Source organism: Nelumbo lutea, chromosome 7, assembly GCF_056320005.1.
Source record: "Nelumbo lutea isolate HS-2025 chromosome 7, American lotus-T2T, whole genome shotgun sequence".
NCBI lineage: Eukaryota > Viridiplantae > Streptophyta > Magnoliopsida > Proteales > Nelumbonaceae > Nelumbo > Nelumbo lutea.
The window spans coordinates 59,053,254-59,074,154 of record NC_142690.1 but is presented as its reverse complement, the minus strand read 5'-3'; the positions used below and the strand labels follow the sequence as shown (position 1 = coordinate 59,074,154).

At 37.0% G+C, this 20,901-nt stretch overlaps 1 protein-coding gene across 2 annotated transcripts; it reads right to left on the bottom strand.

Annotated features, from left to right (window-relative positions):
- Positions 1-5,871: 5,871 nt before the first annotated feature.
- AAH (allantoate amidohydrolase) lies at positions 5,872-13,960 on the bottom strand. Of its 2 annotated transcripts, none has more exons than XR_016101929.1 (12): positions 13,402-13,955; positions 12,772-12,869; positions 10,653-10,756; positions 10,501-10,585; positions 10,281-10,397; positions 9,226-9,335; positions 9,040-9,145; positions 8,851-8,937; positions 6,672-6,902; positions 6,456-6,576; positions 6,212-6,373; positions 5,872-6,129 (listed from the first exon to the last, which is right to left on the bottom strand). XR_016101929.1 is itself a non-coding variant. In XM_088953469.1 (12 exons), exons 1-12 carry the CDS (start codon positions 13,523-13,525, stop codon positions 6,007-6,009), a joined length of 1,473 nt encoding a protein of 490 aa, XP_088809595.1. In that variant the 5' UTR covers positions 13,526-13,960; the 3' UTR covers positions 5,872-6,006. The 2 variants fall into 2 exon arrangements, 1 of the variants encoding a protein (XP_088809595.1); XM_088953469.1 differs by having other exon boundaries at positions 6,451-6,576; positions 13,402-13,960.
- Positions 13,961-20,901: the final 6,941 nt, after the last annotated feature.

The window sequence follows — 20,901 nt, the reverse complement described above, 5'->3', positions numbered from 1 at the left end:
TAGACTGATCATCGAGGGTGACTCAAGAATTGTTGTGAACTGGTTGAAAAAGGGAGAGGGGTGACATGGCATCTAAGGAATGAATTCAGGCGATTTAAATGGTTCTCAAAGGACATGAAAATCCGAGTTAAATGGGTGAGGAGAACAACCAACAGATTGGCATATAGTCTAGCTAAGCAAGGGGTACAAAGAACTCATTTGTATTGGGCTCAATTGTAATTCGTGGGTTGGGTCAGCTTTTCAAAAGCTGTGCTTTTTCTTTTTTTCACAACCTCTCGTTGTAACCATGCTTTCTTTTAATTAATGAAATCATTTCTATGTTGCTCCTTTAGACAAGTTCATTTCTGACCCTACCTTTTCTAGTTTTCCCACTCATCCATTTCAACATCCGTAATTTTGCCACATTCATCTTTGGAGATGTAGTTTCCTAACTATCGAACACTCTGCTCCAAACAACATTTTATAAAATTTTATAACTTGCAACCATTATAAAACTTTCCCTTTACCCTAATTGGTATTTGCTTATTATATAAATCTCTGGATTCACCCCTCCATTTTGCTTATCCTGCTCCAATTCTATGGGAGAAATCCTCCTCAACCTCTCCTTAGTGTACCCTGATTTGCTCTCCTATTAAATATTAAATTTACATTGCATATATTCTGTTTTACTCCTATTTATTTCAAAACCTCTTGTTTCCAAAGTATTTGACTATAAATGTAGTCTTACATTTAAACCTTCCTCGTTGATTTCATCAATTAATAATGTCATCAGGATACAACCACCACCAATGGGACATCCTCCTGAATATGTTTAGTCAATTCATCTATTACTAGTGCAAATAAATAAGCACTAAGTGCTAAGCCTTGGTGAAGTCCCATCATGACTATAAATTCTGATGTCTCTCCCATGTTCTAACATTGATTGTTGCACCCTCTTACATGCCTTTAATGTAATGATAGATGATGATCTATAGAACATGTGATGTAGGCAATGATTGAGATAAAGACATCCCAAGTTTCTATTTCCCACATATTGCCCTTTTTGGTATATAAAAAAGTGGAAATGCATGCATTGAAATCAATGCAGTTTCCTACCAAGCCAAAAACATGATTCTAAAATAGTGATAAGTAATCCATAAAACAAGTAACAGACAAGGATTGAGCAAATGACATCCTAGGTTTCTAAAGAAGTTCATTACCTAATGCTTGTCCTAACAACCCAAGGTCTTGGGAGGAGTGGACTGGATACAGACTGAGGTTCAGCATTTTTAGCACAAAGAGGCCAGAGTTTCTATTCTATATAGTGTGATTCCCTAGCATAAAATACCGATACAAAAATTTCTTCTGACATATCAAATGTAAATGGCCGGTATCCCTGTAAAAAAAATGTACATGTATATAAAATTGTTGAAAACAGATAGGTCATTACCCAATGCAAGTCCTATCTACATGGGTGTCAAGCACAAACCTGAATTCTCACACTTGTCATCCTGAGGTATTACCATTGCACCAAGCATTGGTATGCTTATGATGCATGGAATCAAGATTCCCATGTGAAGCTAGGCAACTAAGGAGCACCTTGTCACCGTAGGTGCCTAGGTGATGGATTTTTTTAAAAGAATAAACCTAAACCCTAGGGTAATTTCCTAAGTTTCATAGAAAATCATCTTTCAATAAGGTTCAATTTGTTTGCAGTGTGAATTTCATTTGCACTGGTGTAAATGCATGGGAGTAGAAATAGGCTGTACAAATTAAATTCTGGTTTACTTATGTTTTTTTTTTTTTAAGAAAGGTAAGGTATATTGCCTCAGATTTAACTGTCTTATTTGTTTGTGAGAGATGAAGTACAAAGTAAAATGAACTAATGAAGTAGTCCCCATTTTATAGGAAAAAGAATGGAGGTAGGAGGGTTATTTGTTTGGGAGTGAGGTAGGAAGCAAGATGATAGGTCACTACTTTATATGAGAGTAAATTGAGGTAAGGGGAAGGTGGTGCAAATTTTGCATCAGTTTTTGGGGTGCAAATTTTGCATTGCCAAAGGGTGCAAATGAGGCAAAGGCTCATTTTGGAATGAGTGCAAATACAAATATGTACAGTACAAAGCCTTGTGTTTTGTATTTCTAAACCAGTATTTTCACTGTACATATTTGTATTTGCACTCCTTCCAAACTGAGCAAAAAGTACAAATTTTGATCCAAACAGATATAAAACTGAACCGGGTGCAAATTTTGTGTTTGGCTCAGATTTACACTGCAAGCAAACAGGGCCTGATAATCATCAATAACCTTCACCAAATAGGACCAAACAAGTATAAACTCCATAGAAAACATGTTCATAAGAAGAAAAACATGGAAGATTAACATGTTCATAAGAAGAAAAACAAGAAAAAAGAAAAAACATACAATAAAGGGGTTGAGCCTTTTATGTCTTAAAAAAAGAAAAAAGAAAGGGAGGAGAGGTGGAGACCCTGTTTACCAGGAAAAGAAGAAAAGAAAGGGGTGGAAGAAGGAAACATACTTTGGTTGCTCTTGTGTCTTGATCTAACTCTAAATAATAAAATAGTAAAAAGAAACTGGTATATGAATTATAAAAATAAATAATTTAGTGTAATAATGTATATTGTAATATTATAATATCACTATATGGCTTCGACTATGATACCAGAAAGACATGATATCCAAAAAATTTGTAACCAATCAACCAGTATCATAAATGTGTTAACCAATCGAGTGGAATTTATCAAAATTCACAGGTGGGTTTTTTATTGGTCAAAACTCTTTCGGTACCATCTTTTTCCAGCATCATAGATTTTCCCATACAAAAGTGTACAAAAGCAACTAGAAACTAGGCACTTGGGCAAGGTCACCCTCCATGGGAACCTTGTTGCCTAGACCACCCACCTAGACATCCTTGACAACTATGGCTGTTGTACATTTGGGGTCTGAGGTTGGATGATGAAAACATTATGACACCGTTAAGGTTTTGAACATGTATCACAATCTAAGTAACTAAGCCATTCCCTCAAGTGGGGTTGAGCTTTTCTCTTTCCATTACTGGTTGGATGTATCTCCTGGCCATTAAATTGAAGTCCATAGTTAGATTGGGCCCAACTGATGGAGCCAATGAATTCCAAGAACCACATCTACACCAGTGAAGTCCAAGGGATGGAGGTCCACTGAAACTTGATTTTTTTTAATCTTTAGGCCCACTCTACGTATTCCATCATAAGAGATATAGTTTCCATCAATGACATGGACTGAGAAGGGAGAAATGGGCTCTACAGCTAGAACCAACCGCTTAGTAAGTATAGTGGTGATAAAATTCAAGGAACTCCCACTAGTGAGAATTGATACCTCGTATTGATCAAAAAAAAAAAAAAAAAGAATTGATACCTCGCAGCCCAAGATCAGGTACAACACTCTCATAGTCTGTGGGGAGCTTAGCCCAATGAAGTGAGATCTCACGGTATCGCTTCCCATACCATCTTTATCAGATCTAGTGTGATTCTCCACTTCACATCCATCTGATTCTTCAGTCATCTCATCTACTTGTAAAAGATAAATATGTTGGGCCCTACAGCAGTGCCCCAGCATGAGTATTTCATCTTAGTTATAGCAAAGGCCTTTCTCAGGTCAGGTATGCATTTCAGTCCATGAGAGCTTCTTAAATGGTAAATAAGTGGAACCAACAGGCTTCCCATGCCCTGTTCTGACTTCAAGGAGGAGTCTTAATGGCCTATTGTAGCTTTGCAAGCCCAACCACAGTCATCACTGAGGTTGGCTGCATGACCTTCACCTCTAAGCGAATGTACTCCCTTGATCCCCCCGATAAAACAGCTTGCGAGAGATTTTTCTGGCCAACCATGAACCCTGGTTGCCAACCTGTCAAATTCGATTTGATTCTTTAATAGATCTAGTTTGTTTAAGATTAGACAACATTTCAACAAAGTGCTCAAATCCTGAGGGGCCAAATCTAACACATAAGGCCTTGGTGGATGTGATCTGTGGTACCACTGGTACTACATGATAGCCTCACCATCCAAGTGGGTCAAGGCAATAAAGACTCACTGTGAAGCTAGAGTCTCATGAAATACATAGTATCATTTGGCATGATATATCCACGAAATTGGATCCTCACCTGAATATACTAGAAAACCAAGTTTGACAATCTGTCTAACGACATTTCCTCCTCTTTGAGCGCTTACACAACTCGATCCTTCAGTATCACTCTCCTTACTGGGCCACTGTCTGAAGTTGTCATCCTCTCGGATTGAGTGACTACTGCTAAGAGAGTTTCTTTGATATCCTTCATATCTCCAGCCATCTTGTGGAGATCCACCTCGATCCGATCAACTCTCTCCTCCTATGACATGGATCTGGTGTGAGTCATCCTGGATTGCAGCTCTGATACCAGTTGATATGTTTGCTCTGAGTTCAGCTGCTTTGAGGGAGATGTGCATCCTAAAATGGAAGATGAGAGCAAGAGAGAGAGAGAGAGAGAGATTTGGAAGGAAAAAAAAAATAATTCAGATATGGTTTATTCTTCAATTCAATTAGCTATTTATAGCCTTTTACAACCGAGGGAACTCATCTACACACTCTAATTGGGGTGACATTCTTGAGTAAACAAATTTGAGAGGGGGTGTGCTTTGCATGACTCTCCCTTGGTTGACATCATCTGTCTGCTGATCAAGCTACTGGAGCCTGGGCCTGGGACTGGGCTGAAGTGTTATGGGTTGTCTCTTGGGTTCCAACAGACATCCCATGTCTTTCTTGAGTATCAACACTTGAACATGCACCCATGTAAAATAGTTGGTCACTAATTATTATTTGAAGGTTAGCTTTTGCTCGGGGATGGATAAAACTTATTTCATGGGATAGATATCATGCAAAATTTTTAAATTGATCATGTAAATAAGGATTCTTAAACAACAGGGATGACTGTTGCGAAGTAGTTTGAGAAGATGAAATGTGTCTGCAACCTAAACAGTGTAATAAATCCACAGAAAGTTTCCACTTACAAACTCATGTTTAGAAACACCAACCTCAGAAGGATCATCTCATGTTAAGCATCACCATCCAGCCATATAATAGAGGAATAAACCTTGTGTAAGGTAATCAAAATAGTTGAAGAGAGGACCATGTTATGTGCTCCAAATGAAGGTAGATGGTGCCATCAAATTCCACTTTACAGTGGGTCAATAGAAGAAATTGGTTAAATGATCAAGCATACGTTATCGGTTCAGATTTATATAAATATTCACCATGATGTTGTGTAAAATGGATGTGATAGAGTTGTCAATGGATCTAATATTCATGTTGATCTAATTCAAATCCTATTAAATTAAGCAGAATTAAAATCCAAGTTCAGATCCATCAAATATTCAAATCACTTGATTGAAATCCGACCACAATTCAATCCAATAAATATGCAATTAGATTGTTTTTGTATATAACGTATGTTTAACCGATAAATGCAGAGGATATGCTTATATTTCACAAAATGAAATGCAAATTACCTAGATCTGCTCTGAGCACAGCTTGTTGGCGAAGCTAATATTACATCATTCAGAGACAACAAAAGTGATTCAACAATATGTGCTTGGTCAGATCAGTTCAGCCTCTTTGGAATCTCAGAAAGAAGCTAATGAATCTAAAAGGAAGAAAGAGACCAAAAGTATAACCAAGCACATGTTGCTGTAAGAAAAAGCTAAAAAATAGATCTGCCAATATGTTCTAAGCAGGAAAATTCTCCAATCTCCATTAGTTTGAAACTGTGATAATGCATGTTTGCAGAGAAAGATCCACTAAAATATGATAAAGGGAAAATCTAGTGGATTCACCAGTAACTTCATCTTGGTCCATTAGCACATACGCAGCACCATCCACTAGGATTATTTGATAATGAAATTCCAACATGTGTTCCATCAATTTTACATTTGGTCCGGAAAGACCTACTGTACATGCTATATAAACAACTATGCAGATCAGAAGCACATTGTTTTACTTACAAGTGCATTTCAAGAAAAGCAAAAAATGCTAAACCTGCAGCCCAAACATCATCATCCAAAACATGCTCTGCAGGGGAGTGACTAATTCCTCCACGACAACGAACAAACAGCATGCCAACCTGATCAAATAGCAGTGCAGACATCACTAACACTACCAGAATCATGCTTAACTCATCCCATATGAGGAACAAGGAAACCAACCTTAGTTAAATGGGACATAGCCATTGCATCATGTCCTGCTCCACTCATCAGCACCGGAGCTTCATCTTGAATCTCACTCACCATTCTTTTCATTGCAGAATGAGCTGCTGATTTCAGTTGCAAACTGAGTCCAGGATCACATATAACTGCTTCTGCATCATGCTGAAATGACCCAAGCTAGATGAAGTCAGTGACTATGCAAACTGTAAAGATATACAACATGAGTGGAACTCCCAGACCTTACGTTCAATGACACAAGAAACTGAGCGCCGGTCACATGTTTGATAAATCTGGTTTGCTAATTCAAACAGAACAGACTCTCGTGCCATGTCATCTATTGCACGTAAATCTACAGTAAAGTTTACCTGCAACCATAAAATTCATGTACCATTCTTCATTTTAGAGAAACATATCAAACAAAAAGATGACGATAAGAGCAACCAGAGATCTGGGTAATTACCTCGCCTGGAATTACATTACTTGCACTTGGCCAGGTAGATATTTCTCCAACTGTACAAACAAGAGATTCTGCTGTAAATCCATTGCAATGGCCATCGTATGAGATAAAATTCTCAGGATGTTTACAGAGGCTTTCCAACAATACAATCAGTTCAGCAGAAGCAGCCATTGGATCTTGACGCATAGACATTGGAACAGTTCCAGCATGCCCTTGTGAGCCTCTTACTGTAACCTGAAAATGTTTGCAAGTAAAGCTACTCGATTAATTTTGAGTGGCATCTGATTAGAAAAAAAATGTTTAACTATTCTGCTAGGATTTTGTTTTATTTAGTTAGTCTAATTTCTAACTTTGTTCCACAACGAAGTTAGTGAGTTCTTGCTATATAGGTTTAGGGAAGTGCCCTGATTGGCTCAGAAAACATGTAATTTTATTCTTTAAAGAAATTAACCCATTTCATAGAGAAAAATCATTCCACAATTTCATTTACTTGTAATCCCCATTATATTCTAGATTCAGTAGAATCTTCTCAAGATATTAGTTACTTGTCCAAAATATCTTTGATTAGGAAATCTTTTTTCTTCAATCTATGAATAGATGGATGAACTGAGTTTAAGGAGAGATTTTGGTAGTTTTATCTGGATGAAAATCGAGAGCTTCTATTAGATAAATATTAAATACTGTGCGAGTAAAGACCTTGAATAATAATATTCCTTGATTATTACCCATTTCTTTGAGTTACAGTTGCAGAAGAATGTCATGGAGATTTGAGGCCTAATAATTAAGATTTGGAATCCCTTCTCTGAGCCCACTGCCCATAGTTACAGCTATAAACCTAATCACTTTATTGAGCCCACTACCCATGGGATCACTTCAAAGAACTGTCCTACATCAGCAACTTCTAATAGAAAGTAGCGATAACCTTGTTATAAAAAACATCCTGCAATCCACACAACTTTCCATGTGATTTACAATCTTTAATGACCCAAAAGCATCATTGATCCAGAAAAATCTCTAAAGAACCATAATTTCCGGCGTCATCAACCAAATTTTAAGTTCAGAAAGAAATTGGAGTTGCTCTTCAATAGTGAAAGTCAACATGTATTTGTCTATCTTTAATAGGTCATAAACTAGAGATAATGTTAGATAGAAGGGTGGAATTGATGTCATTTTTATGAGAGAAGGTGGTAGGAAATATACCTAGTGATACTATAAACAATGAAGAAACATGTGTTAATGATACTGATGAGGGAACAGTGGTCAAGGAAGGAAAGAAAGCATCAAATGGGATGCATTTTTCTCAAAAAAGAAAAGAAAAGAAAAAAGAATGAGATTCTACTGGAAAGGGCTATTTTGATATGAATTTCAGCATACTATATGTGTTTTAAAACAATAGACACTGTCAAATTGTAAATATGCCAAGTATTTGCTGCAATAACCTGGATACAAGATCTATCTTTGGTTCCTCACACCTTATCTACCAAGCACTGACATAGTTATAGAATTAGAAAAATGAATGACCAAAATCATAACCTAACTGTAAAGTTAATTACCATAATCCTAACTCTGTTACACAATTCAATTATCTTCTGAAAGACTATACCTAACAAAAACAGGACTCACTATAAATAGTAGGCCTAGGATTTACTGCAACTTGTAAAGCAAATTATAATATCAAACTAGTGAACTCTTTCTTGAAGCTAAGTGAAACATTCTTCTTTGTAAAGCAGATATGGCCTAATTTCTATCTCATAATTCTTCTTTTTAGTTCAACTGCATGTTTCAGTCAGATAACACCCTATCCCAGTCTAAATTTACAGTTTCAGCTGCCCAACTTTAATTCCATCAACAGGATTTCCTCAATTTCTTACTCTTTACAAATAACCAAATGAAGATAAAGAAAATATGCGCTTTTAGATGTATCCTACCCAGTAATCTTAACTAGCACCTTGTCTCCATGATTATACAAGACATTATGACCTATTACCAGATATCAATTACACTTCATATTTCTTAGAATTTTATTTGTTTGATAAATATATACCTTGTTTCACAAAATGGTTTAACTCTCTAAATTTTTTTCTGACAATAGCATAATTTTTACTTCCACGTCCACTTCACATTTAATTTGAATGGTTGAAACAAAAATGTGATGTATATATGAATGAAATGTGACAGATACCTTTAAACGTGTCTGTCCAGCTATACCTTTTACCACCCCAAGAGGAAGGCCAAGTGACTCTAGTACAGGGCCTTGCTCAATGTGAACCTGTGGCATCCATGAGACAAAAGGGAAGTAAATTTTGAACAATTCACGTTTTAATATGACAGTAAAATAACCCAGTGGGATAAACACAACTAGCAGAAGTACCTCAATATAACCCCAGACTGATTTTGGGTCATACTTGATCTGAAGAAGGCTTTCCTCTGTAGCTTCAAAAGAGTTCCCCTTAAGAACATTTTTCACTGTCACACCACTGAATAAATCTTGCATATCAAATTTAGTACTTGAGAGCATTGTTAGAGAGAGGTATGTGTTTTCAGATAATTAAATTACCTCCTGTCAGATATCTGCAATGCTGTGATTGGTAAAATACCAGATATAGCAGCACTCCCTAAAAACGTCGATTGAAACCTAACACCCTCCTCATCACTAAATGCAATCACCTGCAATTTACAGTAAATAATACAAAAATAAGGTTGAACTTCAAAAAAAAATGATCATGCAGCCAAGGTTCCAACTGATTTAAATTATCAATTCATATGATAGGTAATACTAGTACAAGAAAAGTAAGTTCTTTTCAGGACCTCATACGTTTCAAAGTTTAGAAGAACAGCATGTGAACTAGGAAAGCATGCCAGCTAAATCAAGTATCACTTGGATCACTTCTTTAATATAAATAAACGCTTCTATTCTTCCTTACTTGTTCATGAGGTTTTTTAATGCTCAAAGGTTATTGCATCTTTAGATATCTTAGAGACCATTTGATAACAGCTGAAGTTTCTGAACAGGATGATTTTTTATTTTATCTTTTAGAAGATAAAATAATTGAATAATAAAATATTCAAAGGTATAGTAATCTACCCAATTTCAGATTCATGCACTAAGGAGCGCACAAGCTCCTTCAAAACTTATCTCTAAAAGACAAAGCTATAAGCTTTTCAGTTCAGCCACTTCAACTATTATCAAACGGCCCCTAAGTCTGTAATCATACAAAAATCCATTCTTTCACCATTTAATGGGAGGTCATGCCCAGTCTGTAAATGTGTACAAACATAGAAATCTTATTGTCCTCAAGATTCCAGAAAGCCTCCACATGTAATGCTGCTAATATCATCAAGTGCCAAAGCCCAACCCATCAAAAGATTACTTGCAACAACAAAAGAATGCTTCTGAGGTCTCCACAAACCTTCAAAAACTCTCACTTACTGAATTACTGTTACTAAACTCAATAAACAAAACCACTAGTAATTCATAATTAAGAAGAAAAGATCAATCTGGAAAAGAGTAACCAAATCCATATGACAGAACATAATATAAGGGACAACTCAATCAAGTTTTCACCATCAGATAACATGATAAAAGTAGAAGAATCCAACTACACCACTAACCTCCACTGGTCTACTTAATTTTCCCAACTTCCCACTGGACTTCAAAACCTTCAATGCAGACACTGCACAAATTATACCTAATGCCCCATCATATACTCCAGCATCAATCACAGTATCCTGTTTGAATATAAAGTAACTATAAGCCAGAAGGATGTAGAAAGCATACTTCATATAAAACATTCTTAAAGAAAAGGATGAAGAAAGAGATCAGATGTATCACCAAATGAGAACCAATTAACAAAGCTTCAGCACTTGCATTCATTCCTTCAACTCGACCGTGTATGTTGCCTATCTGGTCCACCCACCTAAAATCAACATGGATATCAATAATTGCTAAAACACTGTAGGAACAAAGTGAGATATGAAACTAACGTTCTCAAGCCTGCCTCCTCCATCCAACTCCGAATAAGATCCCCAGCTCTTGCAGAAGCTGGGCTCAAGAATGTTCGCTCAAGATATCCTTCGGCATCTGTTACCTGTTAAAAGGAATAAAAAGTAGTGGGCATATGGTTTGATACATATAGTGAATCCTTAAAATATCATCAGAAAAATGACTTTGCCATTTCAATTGTTATATATGGTACCTATATTTTAGTTAAGAAAAGAACCAGAGGAATTTGGATATAGCAAAGTTGCAGTTTAGCATCAGGTCATTTGAAATATTAATAATTTGGATATGCATCATGGATACAACAATGCAATTATCAAACTTCATCATGGATATCCATCCAGAGGAAAATGAATTTCATGGTGTTAGCAATTTGATTACAAATAAAGCAATTATCAAACTTCATCATGATCTGTTCCAGAATTAGAGTTATTCAGCTATAGAATTATAATATCTTAATGTAATTGAACAGTATAACCAGTAGCAACGTGGAGTAAGAAATTGGACAACTTACAAGCTCATCCTTCTATGTGGCACTGGGAACGAGAAACATATGTCAATTTCAGTAACTTTCTTATCTAAACTATCGCTTTAGATTATATGCTCTCTAACCCACTAAAGGTTGTACTATAGTGTATCCCTTTCTAACCATACAGTGAAGGCTGATATTTTATTATTATCTACTTACCTTCATGAATTTATATCCATTTCATGCAACTTATGTGTTTTAGTTTGTCAGAATACAAAGCTGAAGCACCAGCATGATGACACAAGCTTCATTTTGATTAGGGCTGCAAACAGATCAGGTTGGATTCAAATAAAGGTAAATCTGAATCCAATCTATAAGCATCCAGAATATCCAAATTCTATTGATATTTAACAGATATATGAAACAAGATTCAACTTTGATCCATTTATTTATTCGGATATCTGATTTGATTTGAAACTCAATAAACCCGTACAAAACAAATATAGGTTTATCTAAATCCCAAGTCCCAATTAATCATAAGTAACTTTAAAGTAAAATTCAAAATGGTTTAATAGTCAATATGCATGTATACATATTATATAATTATATATAATTGAATAACGTCCTAGCCAATGTTACATGGACTCTCCAAAGTGGATGAAGTGTCTGTGTTGGATATGCGTTGGACTCCAAAACTGCATGGTCCTTGAAGGAAATTCTATGTGATATTTTTATTTATTTTTCTCCTTGTTTATTCAACATAAATTAACAGATTATATTTCTTATAAAATGTTATTGACAAAAATGTTCTTTTAGATCTTTTTCTATAGGTTTACAATGTTAAATTCATCAAAATATGAACTGTTTTAATAGTTTATACTTTTCTATAAATGTGTCCGCATGTCCTTGTTTCTTTGTCTTGATAAGTCAGACTCCTGGACATGTGTTGGATCAGTGTCCATGTAAAACTGGTCCTAATAGATCAGATCAAGCAAAACCCAAAGTCAACCTGATTAATAAATGGATCATTATTTTCAAATTTGATTATGGTTAATTAAATGGATGTCCAAATATGACTTAGACGAACCAGATTCAGATTTACAGATTAAATCCTATCTATGAGCAGCCCCAATTTTCTTTAATCAACGTTGGATGAAATTTAGCATGTCTATTTTTACTTTAGTGGCATTAAGTGTACAATTTTACAATTCAGATGATTCCATTACTTTACGTTCAGTTTATGCACTACTGTAAGATTCCTGTTTATAAAATATATGTGGCACACAAACAGAAGTGCTCAGTATCCAGACGGTAAATGCAAGTTCCCCTTTACCACTGAACCATATTCCAGGAATCACATAAGCTATAAAATAGTCTTCCCAATTACCGGTCACAAGCAACTAATATAAGCATCTTGAATAACACTTAGTAATGCAAAGATTGATGCTCGGCCAATTATACACAGAAAGAAGAATATATCTCAACTGTCCAACAAATTAAGAGAAAACTCTATACGATTCCACGTTAGTAATGCAAAGATTCTCTCTCTGTGAATACTCTTATGGCCTTATCCATCTCACAAGTAATAGAATATTGAGGCAAAAACTTTAACAGAGTGAAGCTTGTTCTAATACCTTTCCGAGTTCTTTGAGCCTAGCAACTGCCTCATCTCTTAAAATTTCTGGAAACAAACCATTTTTCCTGGTCTTTGCATCATCCAGCGCAATGCCCCCTTATTAAACAGAAATTGTCAGAAAAATAAATAAAGAACTATTGCCCTGAACTTCAAAGTACTAGGTAGATATAACGTTGATAATGACAACATTGATGTTATTTTCGGTGTTGTTTTCACTTTTCAGCAATCATAACAGTGCCAATAGAAGGCATGAAATGGAAAACTATTCACCAAAATAAATAGTATTGGTATTAAATTATTAATCAAATGGAACGAAAATGAAGGGCTAGAACTCATCATTCACAGACTCAATATCTCAAGTCCAGCAACAGAAACAAGAAATATGTAAGACATTTACATAGATTTCAAGTTGCATTTTGCCCAAAATATGGTAAACAATATTCCCTGGAAAAACCAGCCTAAGAACATCGAAAACATTTAAAAACAATATCCACGATACTATACTGGAAGAAAAAAAAAATCGTTACTGGGCGGGGAAATAAAGAAAATCTGTTAAAATTCGAATCGGATTCCACAAAGACGATCCAAAAAATTCCCGGAACCAAGGACCACCTTTCTCCCGTTTTACCTGTAAAATGAGACGCAAAGGCAATGGATGAAACAATAAAGAGAACAAGAAACCGAGACAGAAGTGAAGTAGTTGTCAAGTTTACGTTTACAGAAACGTTATCCTTTCCCGTACAACACGCCATGGCTGCTGCTGCTGGTAAGAGCAGGGAACAGCAGCCAGAGGAGGAGGAGGTGGAACGAGTGGTTTCAGACGTCGCCGCTGATTGCAACCGATTCTGTGATTCTAGAATCTTGTTCGCCCTTTATATATGGTGCGTATCTTAGTCACGGATCATGAATAAGACCGCAACAAAACACAGCTAATGCAACTTTCTTTTGTTTTTTTTGGGTGGTTAACGTACGCTGCAGTGCGAGCTCCACCGCCATTTCTATTAAATCACAGCATGTGGGACGCCTGTTGGTGTTGGACCTAAAGGCAAAGGGAAAGGTCAGTGAATCTCGTCATTTCATTTTGTTTTGTTTTCCAACAAAGTGGCCGAGGAGTCGGTGCGACAGTTTGTATGTATGGCCACCACTCACCGCACCAGAGATGGAAGTCTCGAGCTTCAACACGTCTCTTCCTCTCTCTCTCTCTCTCTTATTAATGAAGAAGAGGGCAATTTGGGTATTTTATATTGATTACGTGGACACAAAAGGTGGCTAATACCAAAGATTCCATTTGATGTTTGTTTTGTTTGTATGTGGGCATTTCGGCATTTCCTTCTTGATTGATCCCACTACTTGCGTGGTCCATTGAGCCTGTAATTCTGCGTTTCTGCAAAGCAGTGACGATTGAAGTGGAGAGGAGAATGATAAAATAATGGTGGTGTGGACCTGAGGCCCGGCCCGGTTGGCCCGAAAATTTTTGAGCATTCGGGCTTAGGCTTTGTGCGTTGGCCCAGGTTCGCATTAGGCCCAAAAGTTTGTGGTTCCATAAGAATTAAGTAGGTGTTTGGTATCGGAGCATTTCACAAGCATTCCACCATTTCACAAGTAGGCCTCAATTCACAGTGTTTCATTTTGCCTGTTTTTTTTTTTAAAACACAAAAAAAAAAAAATCGAGATATAGGTTGATGGGGCTTTTAAAGTGATTTAACTTATTATTATAATATATAAAATGATAATTGTATGAGATCCCAAAAAGAAATCAGCTTTTTATATTTATAATATATTCAAGATCAGTAAGACGATTCAAGAATCGTCTCTTTGACATCTCAATAAAACCCTCCCTTGCCGAATACATATCAGCAAAAAGTCTTAGCACGATAGCTTGCACCCCTCAACAAATTCCACACATTTGCAATAAATTCAAACGACTCGTCTAATTACTTTTCATTAGGGTTGCAAGACAATTATGGTGTATTAATAAATATTTAGTTAAATTAAAATTATCACATTAGAGATTTAACATCATCTATTTATTTTTGGGATTTGTGGACTGTAATCCCCATATTCTTCGAGAAATTTCTTTTGCAGCCCCCTCCTAGTCTACTAGTAGCCCCTTATAAATCACATCCTATTCGTGAATTTGACATCAATCCACGGGTAGGATTCAGTCCACCTCTAGGAAATCCTAGCTCCACCTAGGGATGGACTGAATCATAAAAACTCCTTTATTTTTTTCTGTCACATTTTATAAGATAAGATGTGCAAATATCAAAACTTTAATAATGTTGAAGATGTTAATCATGATTCAACAATTATGACATGTTTTATCACTAGTTTACAGTATGGCGATGGGGCGGGCTTGGGGCAGGGCACCCCCTCCCCGTCCTCGCCCCATAGTCAAGATACTTTGCCCCGTCCCTAATTGCGGGGCGGGTTCGGGGCAGGGCATTTCACTCCTTGTTGGGGATGGGTAATCCCCGAAATATCTCTACTCCAAGGCAACTTCTTAAAAATTATTTATTTTGTGGACAATTTACACATACAATATAGAAATTTAGGGGTATTTAGGAATTGAATTATAATAATTTGGGGATACTTCAAAAATGAAATTATGGGATTCTATGATTTTAATAATTTAGGGAAAACTTAGAGATATTTTAAATATCAATTTTACTAATTTTACCTTCGGATTTGAGGCAAGTTCAGGGAAGTATAAACAGAACCCATCCCCACCCCAACCCCGGTTCGGGGAAAAAAATATTTCCCCCGTCCCCACCCCATCCCCGTTTAGGGTCGGGAAAAACCTGCCCCATTTGGGGCGGGGCGGGGCGAGTCCCCGGTTTTGCGGGGGAAATTGCCATCCCTAGTTTACACTTCTTTGATTCACACTGTGGTTCATGCATCATAGATTTTGCTTTAAAACAATACAAGAAGTAATGATCCATTAAATGGGCCAAGTGGGTTACTGGAGCGATGAATCATTGGCCAAGTCAATTCTTTTTGTAATATAGTGGATTACTGGATTAATTATAAGTTGACCCAAACTATAACTATGACTGAGCCACCGGTCCAACTGAATAGGTCAATAATAGATTGAAACAATGACGAAGCATAGAGTTGTCAATGGGTCAGACCTATGATGGGTCAAGTTAGGCTCGATCCCAACTCAAGGTCGAATCATTTTTGCCTCTAGGTCACGGGTCACCAATTCAAATAGCCTATATATATTTTAGCAATAATTAATGTATAAATATGTTTTAGATATGTTCTATGTATTATTTTATATTTAATTTATATTTTTAATTCAATTTTTTATTTTTTTATTATAAAAATATTGAAAATTGAAATTTTAAGCCAAAAAAGGGTTTTTTCATTAAAATAGCGGGGTAGGTATGGCACCTTGGGATGCATAAATCCCGAAAAGTTACCTAAAATCAAAAACAAAATTCACCACAATCGGGCAGTGAAGTGCAAAGTTAGCCTTCGAAAATTTTGCATGCATCGAATGTGCAACCCACAACCTAGTCACTGGGTTAAACGGATTAATGGTCGAACCGATAGGGTCAAACTATTCTTGACCAAATCAACGATTTTTTATCATCTGATAAGTCTTGACTAAACCGGACCTTGAGTCCTAACCGGGTGATAATTCAAACGGATCAACCAGCTAGATCAATGGCGAGTTGAAAACATTCATAATAATATAGATCAAGTCCTAAACCATGTTTGTAAATACCAGACCCAAAACCAACAACCATGTTAATAATTGGGCTTATTTGATTTTATAGGCTTAGATGTAAGTTATTCACAAGTCCCATCAATCATTTTCTTGTAAATACTTCTCAAAATAAAAAAATAACTAGCAGAGGGGGCCATGTATTGCATTACTCAATGGTCCGAATAAACAAGTCAGAATTTTGTTTTTTTGTTTTTTATTAATTCACTTTACCACACAAGGTAACTAGTACATTTGAAGAAAGACCTTACCTAGACGGTTAGGCTAAGCATAAGAGAAGCAAGCTCTATTTTTTGTCATGATTTTCAAAACTGGACCAGACCGGATGGTTAGACCAGAAAAACGATAAATGATCAGCCCTCAGGTCTGGTTATATTATAAACCGGAAATTCCTGAAAAACATTGAAAAAGTCAAAAAGCCGTTGACTCAGGCAGTTGAATCACTAAACCGTTCGACCCGGGCAGCGGTTTGCAAGTTATATTTTTTATTTTTGCCGATTTAAATAATATAGAAAAAACAAAAAAAATATAATGACTTTCATGTCCCCACCCCAAATCTTACTAATGGTTAGGGTTAGAACGACCCCCATTTTTGTTCTAACCCTTCCCTCCTCTCAGCCTTTACACCCAACCCAACCGACCACCTGTGACGGCTACGATCTACGGCGTCCAACAAAGACACACAGCAACCGACGGCAATTTACGGTGATCGACAATGGCGGTGAGCTTCATCTATGGCAGCCAGCGTTGATTTTGTAGCAGGTCCACCGACATGAGTTAAAGAACCCCGTACGACCACCATTGGTAGTATTAGACTCAAAGGAGCATCGGATGATAAAGAGCATCTCATTCGCTGGGTTACCCTCCCGCGTTAGGCACGCCCCTTCAGTCCAAGCAGAGGTGGCGCTTGATGTCTCTACGAAGATCCATGGGTAGGCCTTTGAGAAGAGCTTCTTCATCAACTCCCCGATTCGTTCAAAAATACAAAACCGATTTTTGTATTTAGATAATTTTATTTTTTGTATTTTTTCTTATTTTAGTTAATTTTATACTATTTTTTTTTATTTATAAATATATATTTTTAAATTTATTTATGATGTTACGGGTCAAACAATTTGACCCAGATGGTTGAACCGCTTAACCAAAAACTGGTCAATCGGTTGAATCCGAACAACCATCTACTACTTCCAAATTGGACATGTCTTCAGCCTCTTTTGGAGTGAAGGTTGTTGGCTTTTTCTTTTTGTTGTGGAAGGGGTTAAAAAAATCTCCAACTAGTCAAAGAATCTTCTTACAACTAGGGCATAGGATATGTAACTTGGATTGAATTGCTAATTTGTTAATTAAATCTTCAGTGGACCAAAACCCTATCCCGAGCCTAATGTTGAGATTGTTGAAATTAGAAAACCCAACTTGCAGTCAAGCCCTGTTGCAATACACAATAGTATAGTGCACGATACAAACATTAATGTGTGGAAACCAATGAGGCAGAGAATAGGTCTATGTGTGTCTCCATGTTACTTTGTTTCCATGTGCCTATTTTTAACCAACATGCCTTTTGCCATATAACAATTGTTTCATCGTGGATTCCTGCAATTGGTCAATTCTTTGAAAGTTCGGAGATGGTGATGGGAAAGAAAGAGGACATGAGGAAGAGTGAAGGAGAGAGGAGAGAAGGGAGTCTCCTATGAGAAATCCTAGGCCAAAGTTGCATATTGTGTTGTCCCTAGGGAAAAATTGCTCTCCCTCTTTTATAGATAGAAAGTTAAGGTTATCCAAGAAGAAGTTCTTTCCGATTAGGAAAGAAGATATTTTCTGTTAGAGAATGAGATATTTCCTTTTATTTGATTATTAAGGGATCATTATCAGAGAATCTTATCCCTTTTGGATTCTCTCCATATACGACTCTATAAAACTGATGTGGTGTGGGTGATGTCATCATTTGGTGGACGTATCAAACCCGCATGCGTAATTAAAAGACGTACGTGTAACTGGCATTTATTCCCGATCTATTGTGATTCCGCGATTCTGTAATGGTGTCAGGTTCATTGCAACTCTACGTGTGTTTAAGTTCATCGCAAATCCGTTTGTGTCTGGGGTTCATCACAGACTAGCGTGTGTCTTATCTTTATTGCAGATTCGTGCTAGTCAAAGTTCATTGCGACCTGTCCCAGATATGAGTTTATCGCAATCGTGGATCTGCAATGAACTCATTGCAAACATGCGATGGGTTCTAAATTCATTGCAGGCGTCCATATAGCGTTGGTTTGACACACTCTGTACTTTGTTGGTCTAAGTGACCACTATGCACCTACATTAGCCCCTACTTATCGGTAAGTGGGGACTTACTGATAAACATTTTTTGTCATCGTGTTTGCTTTGGGGTTTTGCAATGGGGCGATGAGGAACAGTTTTGTAGATGTTGTGGCATTCTAATCTTTTTGCATTAGGTTTGGTGATCGTTCATGTTCTTGATGAGATGCTCTGCAAGTTTTTGCGTGCGAAAAAAAATTATTTGGAGGAGCATTTTATAAAGTATAGCTCAATACTTTCTGTACTTTAGCCCCCCTGTTTCTTGATAGAAGTCATTGTATCAAGAGACAAGTGAAATGAATAGTTGGCTACTCTAATGTTCACCCCCCTATATCTTGATAGAATGTCTTCTATCGAGAAACACTTAAGTTAGGTGGTGGCCAAATACAAAGTGAAGGTGAAGGATTTGATGGACTTCAAGGTGCATGGGCAAGGTTTTAGAAAATATAGTTGATATGAAAAAGGATTGGACTTATATGGACACTCATAGCCACACATTATGTAAATCACATTTGTGGAAAGAATAGATGAAACTTTTTTCTTATGCCAATGTCTAAGTGCTTTAATTTATTTTGTGCTAGTGCCTTTATCGCATTATCAGTGAGTTATCGGCCTTGGAGTATTACGTTCCAGGTTCTCATGCATAGAGAACTTTAAATGTAGAGGAAAGTTTTCCCATTATATTAGAGCTCCATATGAAAGAGCCTTCGCAATGACTTCCAAGACAACTTTGTCGCTCGTCAAGAATTTTTCGATTTTGTAATAAAATTTGTATCGCATGTTAGTTTGTAGAAAAGAGTCTGAATCAAAGTTGTGTGTGATGTAGCTTGGAAGTTGCATGGTCTATGAGTTTTTATTGTAACTTGTATCAATGCAAATGTCGAATGGTTAATCAAATCATTTACAGTTGGTCGTTTTGTACTGTGCATCCTGTCACAAATAAGTACTTTTCATAAGTATTCTGGAAGTTAATCACAATCGAGTACCATCGCAAGTGTAATCGGCCTTTAATTGACAACTACTATAGAAAGGGAAATCATATGTGCCCCTTAGTTTGGAAGTTGAGCTACTTTATAGGGGGATTGCATTTTGCCACCCATATAAAGGTCGAGGATTGCTGTGCCTTAAGAAGGCAAGGTCCTTCATGTGTGGTGATTTGAATTTAGTTCTTAGACAATCGCATTTGCAGATAATAAAGCATCTATATTCATGGATTGGTGTGAGATCATATCTGGTGTTGTCAGAGCCCTCCTAGGGTTGCCAGGGGATGTGAGTGCAAGTCTGGGGTTGCCAGGTGATATCAGCGTGCTTGGAGTTGCCATGGAATGAGAGTGTGTCTGGGGTTGTTAGGGAATGAGAGCGCCTGGGGTTGTTAGGGCCTTCACATGGAGCATGCGGCATTGTGGAACCGGCCATGCCATCGCGGAATTGACAGTGTCATCCTGGAATCGGCCAGGGAATGAGTGTGCGCATAGGGTTGCCAGAGCCTGTGCATGAAACATGCGGCATTGTTGAACTGGTCACGGCATCACGGAACCGGTCGTAACATCCTAGAAGAAATTAACCACATAATCTAATTAGAAAAGCATAATTAAGATAGCATGCGTTTAAGTAATGGATAACAATTGTAAAGAAGGTTGAAATGTATTTTTGCTGTAGCGGCAGCACGAAAGTGGGAGCTTCATCAGATGGATGTGCATAATGTATTTTTGCATGACCTGGCAGAAAAAGTGTACATGCAATTGCCACCTGGTTTTCATCTACACATCCAAGAAAGGTATGTCGCTTGCGAAAATCTTTGTACAGATTACGACAGGCACCCAGAAATTGGTTTGCCAAATTGGGCACGACCTTGAAAATGTATGGATTACTCAATCACACTCAGATTATTCTTTATTCACTTACCATAAGGAAGGAGTTACACTCTGTGTTTTGGTATATGTGGATGATCTTGTTGTAGGAGGAAACAATGGGGAGATGATGCACTGATTCAAGCAGTATATGAGTTGGTGCTTTCACATGAAAGATCTTGGGTTGTTGAAGTATTTTCTTGGCATTGAAGTCGATAGAGGAGATCAGGGC

Coding starts and splice junctions, on each gene's coding strand:
- AAH (XM_088953469.1), bottom strand. CDS start 13,525: ATGGCGTGTTGTACGGGAAAGGATAACGTTTCTGTAAACGTAAACTTG. Junction 10,757..12,771: donor GGCTCAAAGAACTCGGAAAG/GTATTAGAACAA, acceptor TCCTTTTAACAG/GTAACAGATGCCGAAGGATA. Junction 6,374..6,450: donor CTTGTGTCATTGAACGTAAG/GTCTGGGAGTTC, acceptor GGGTCATTTCAG/CATGATGCAGAAGCAGTTAT.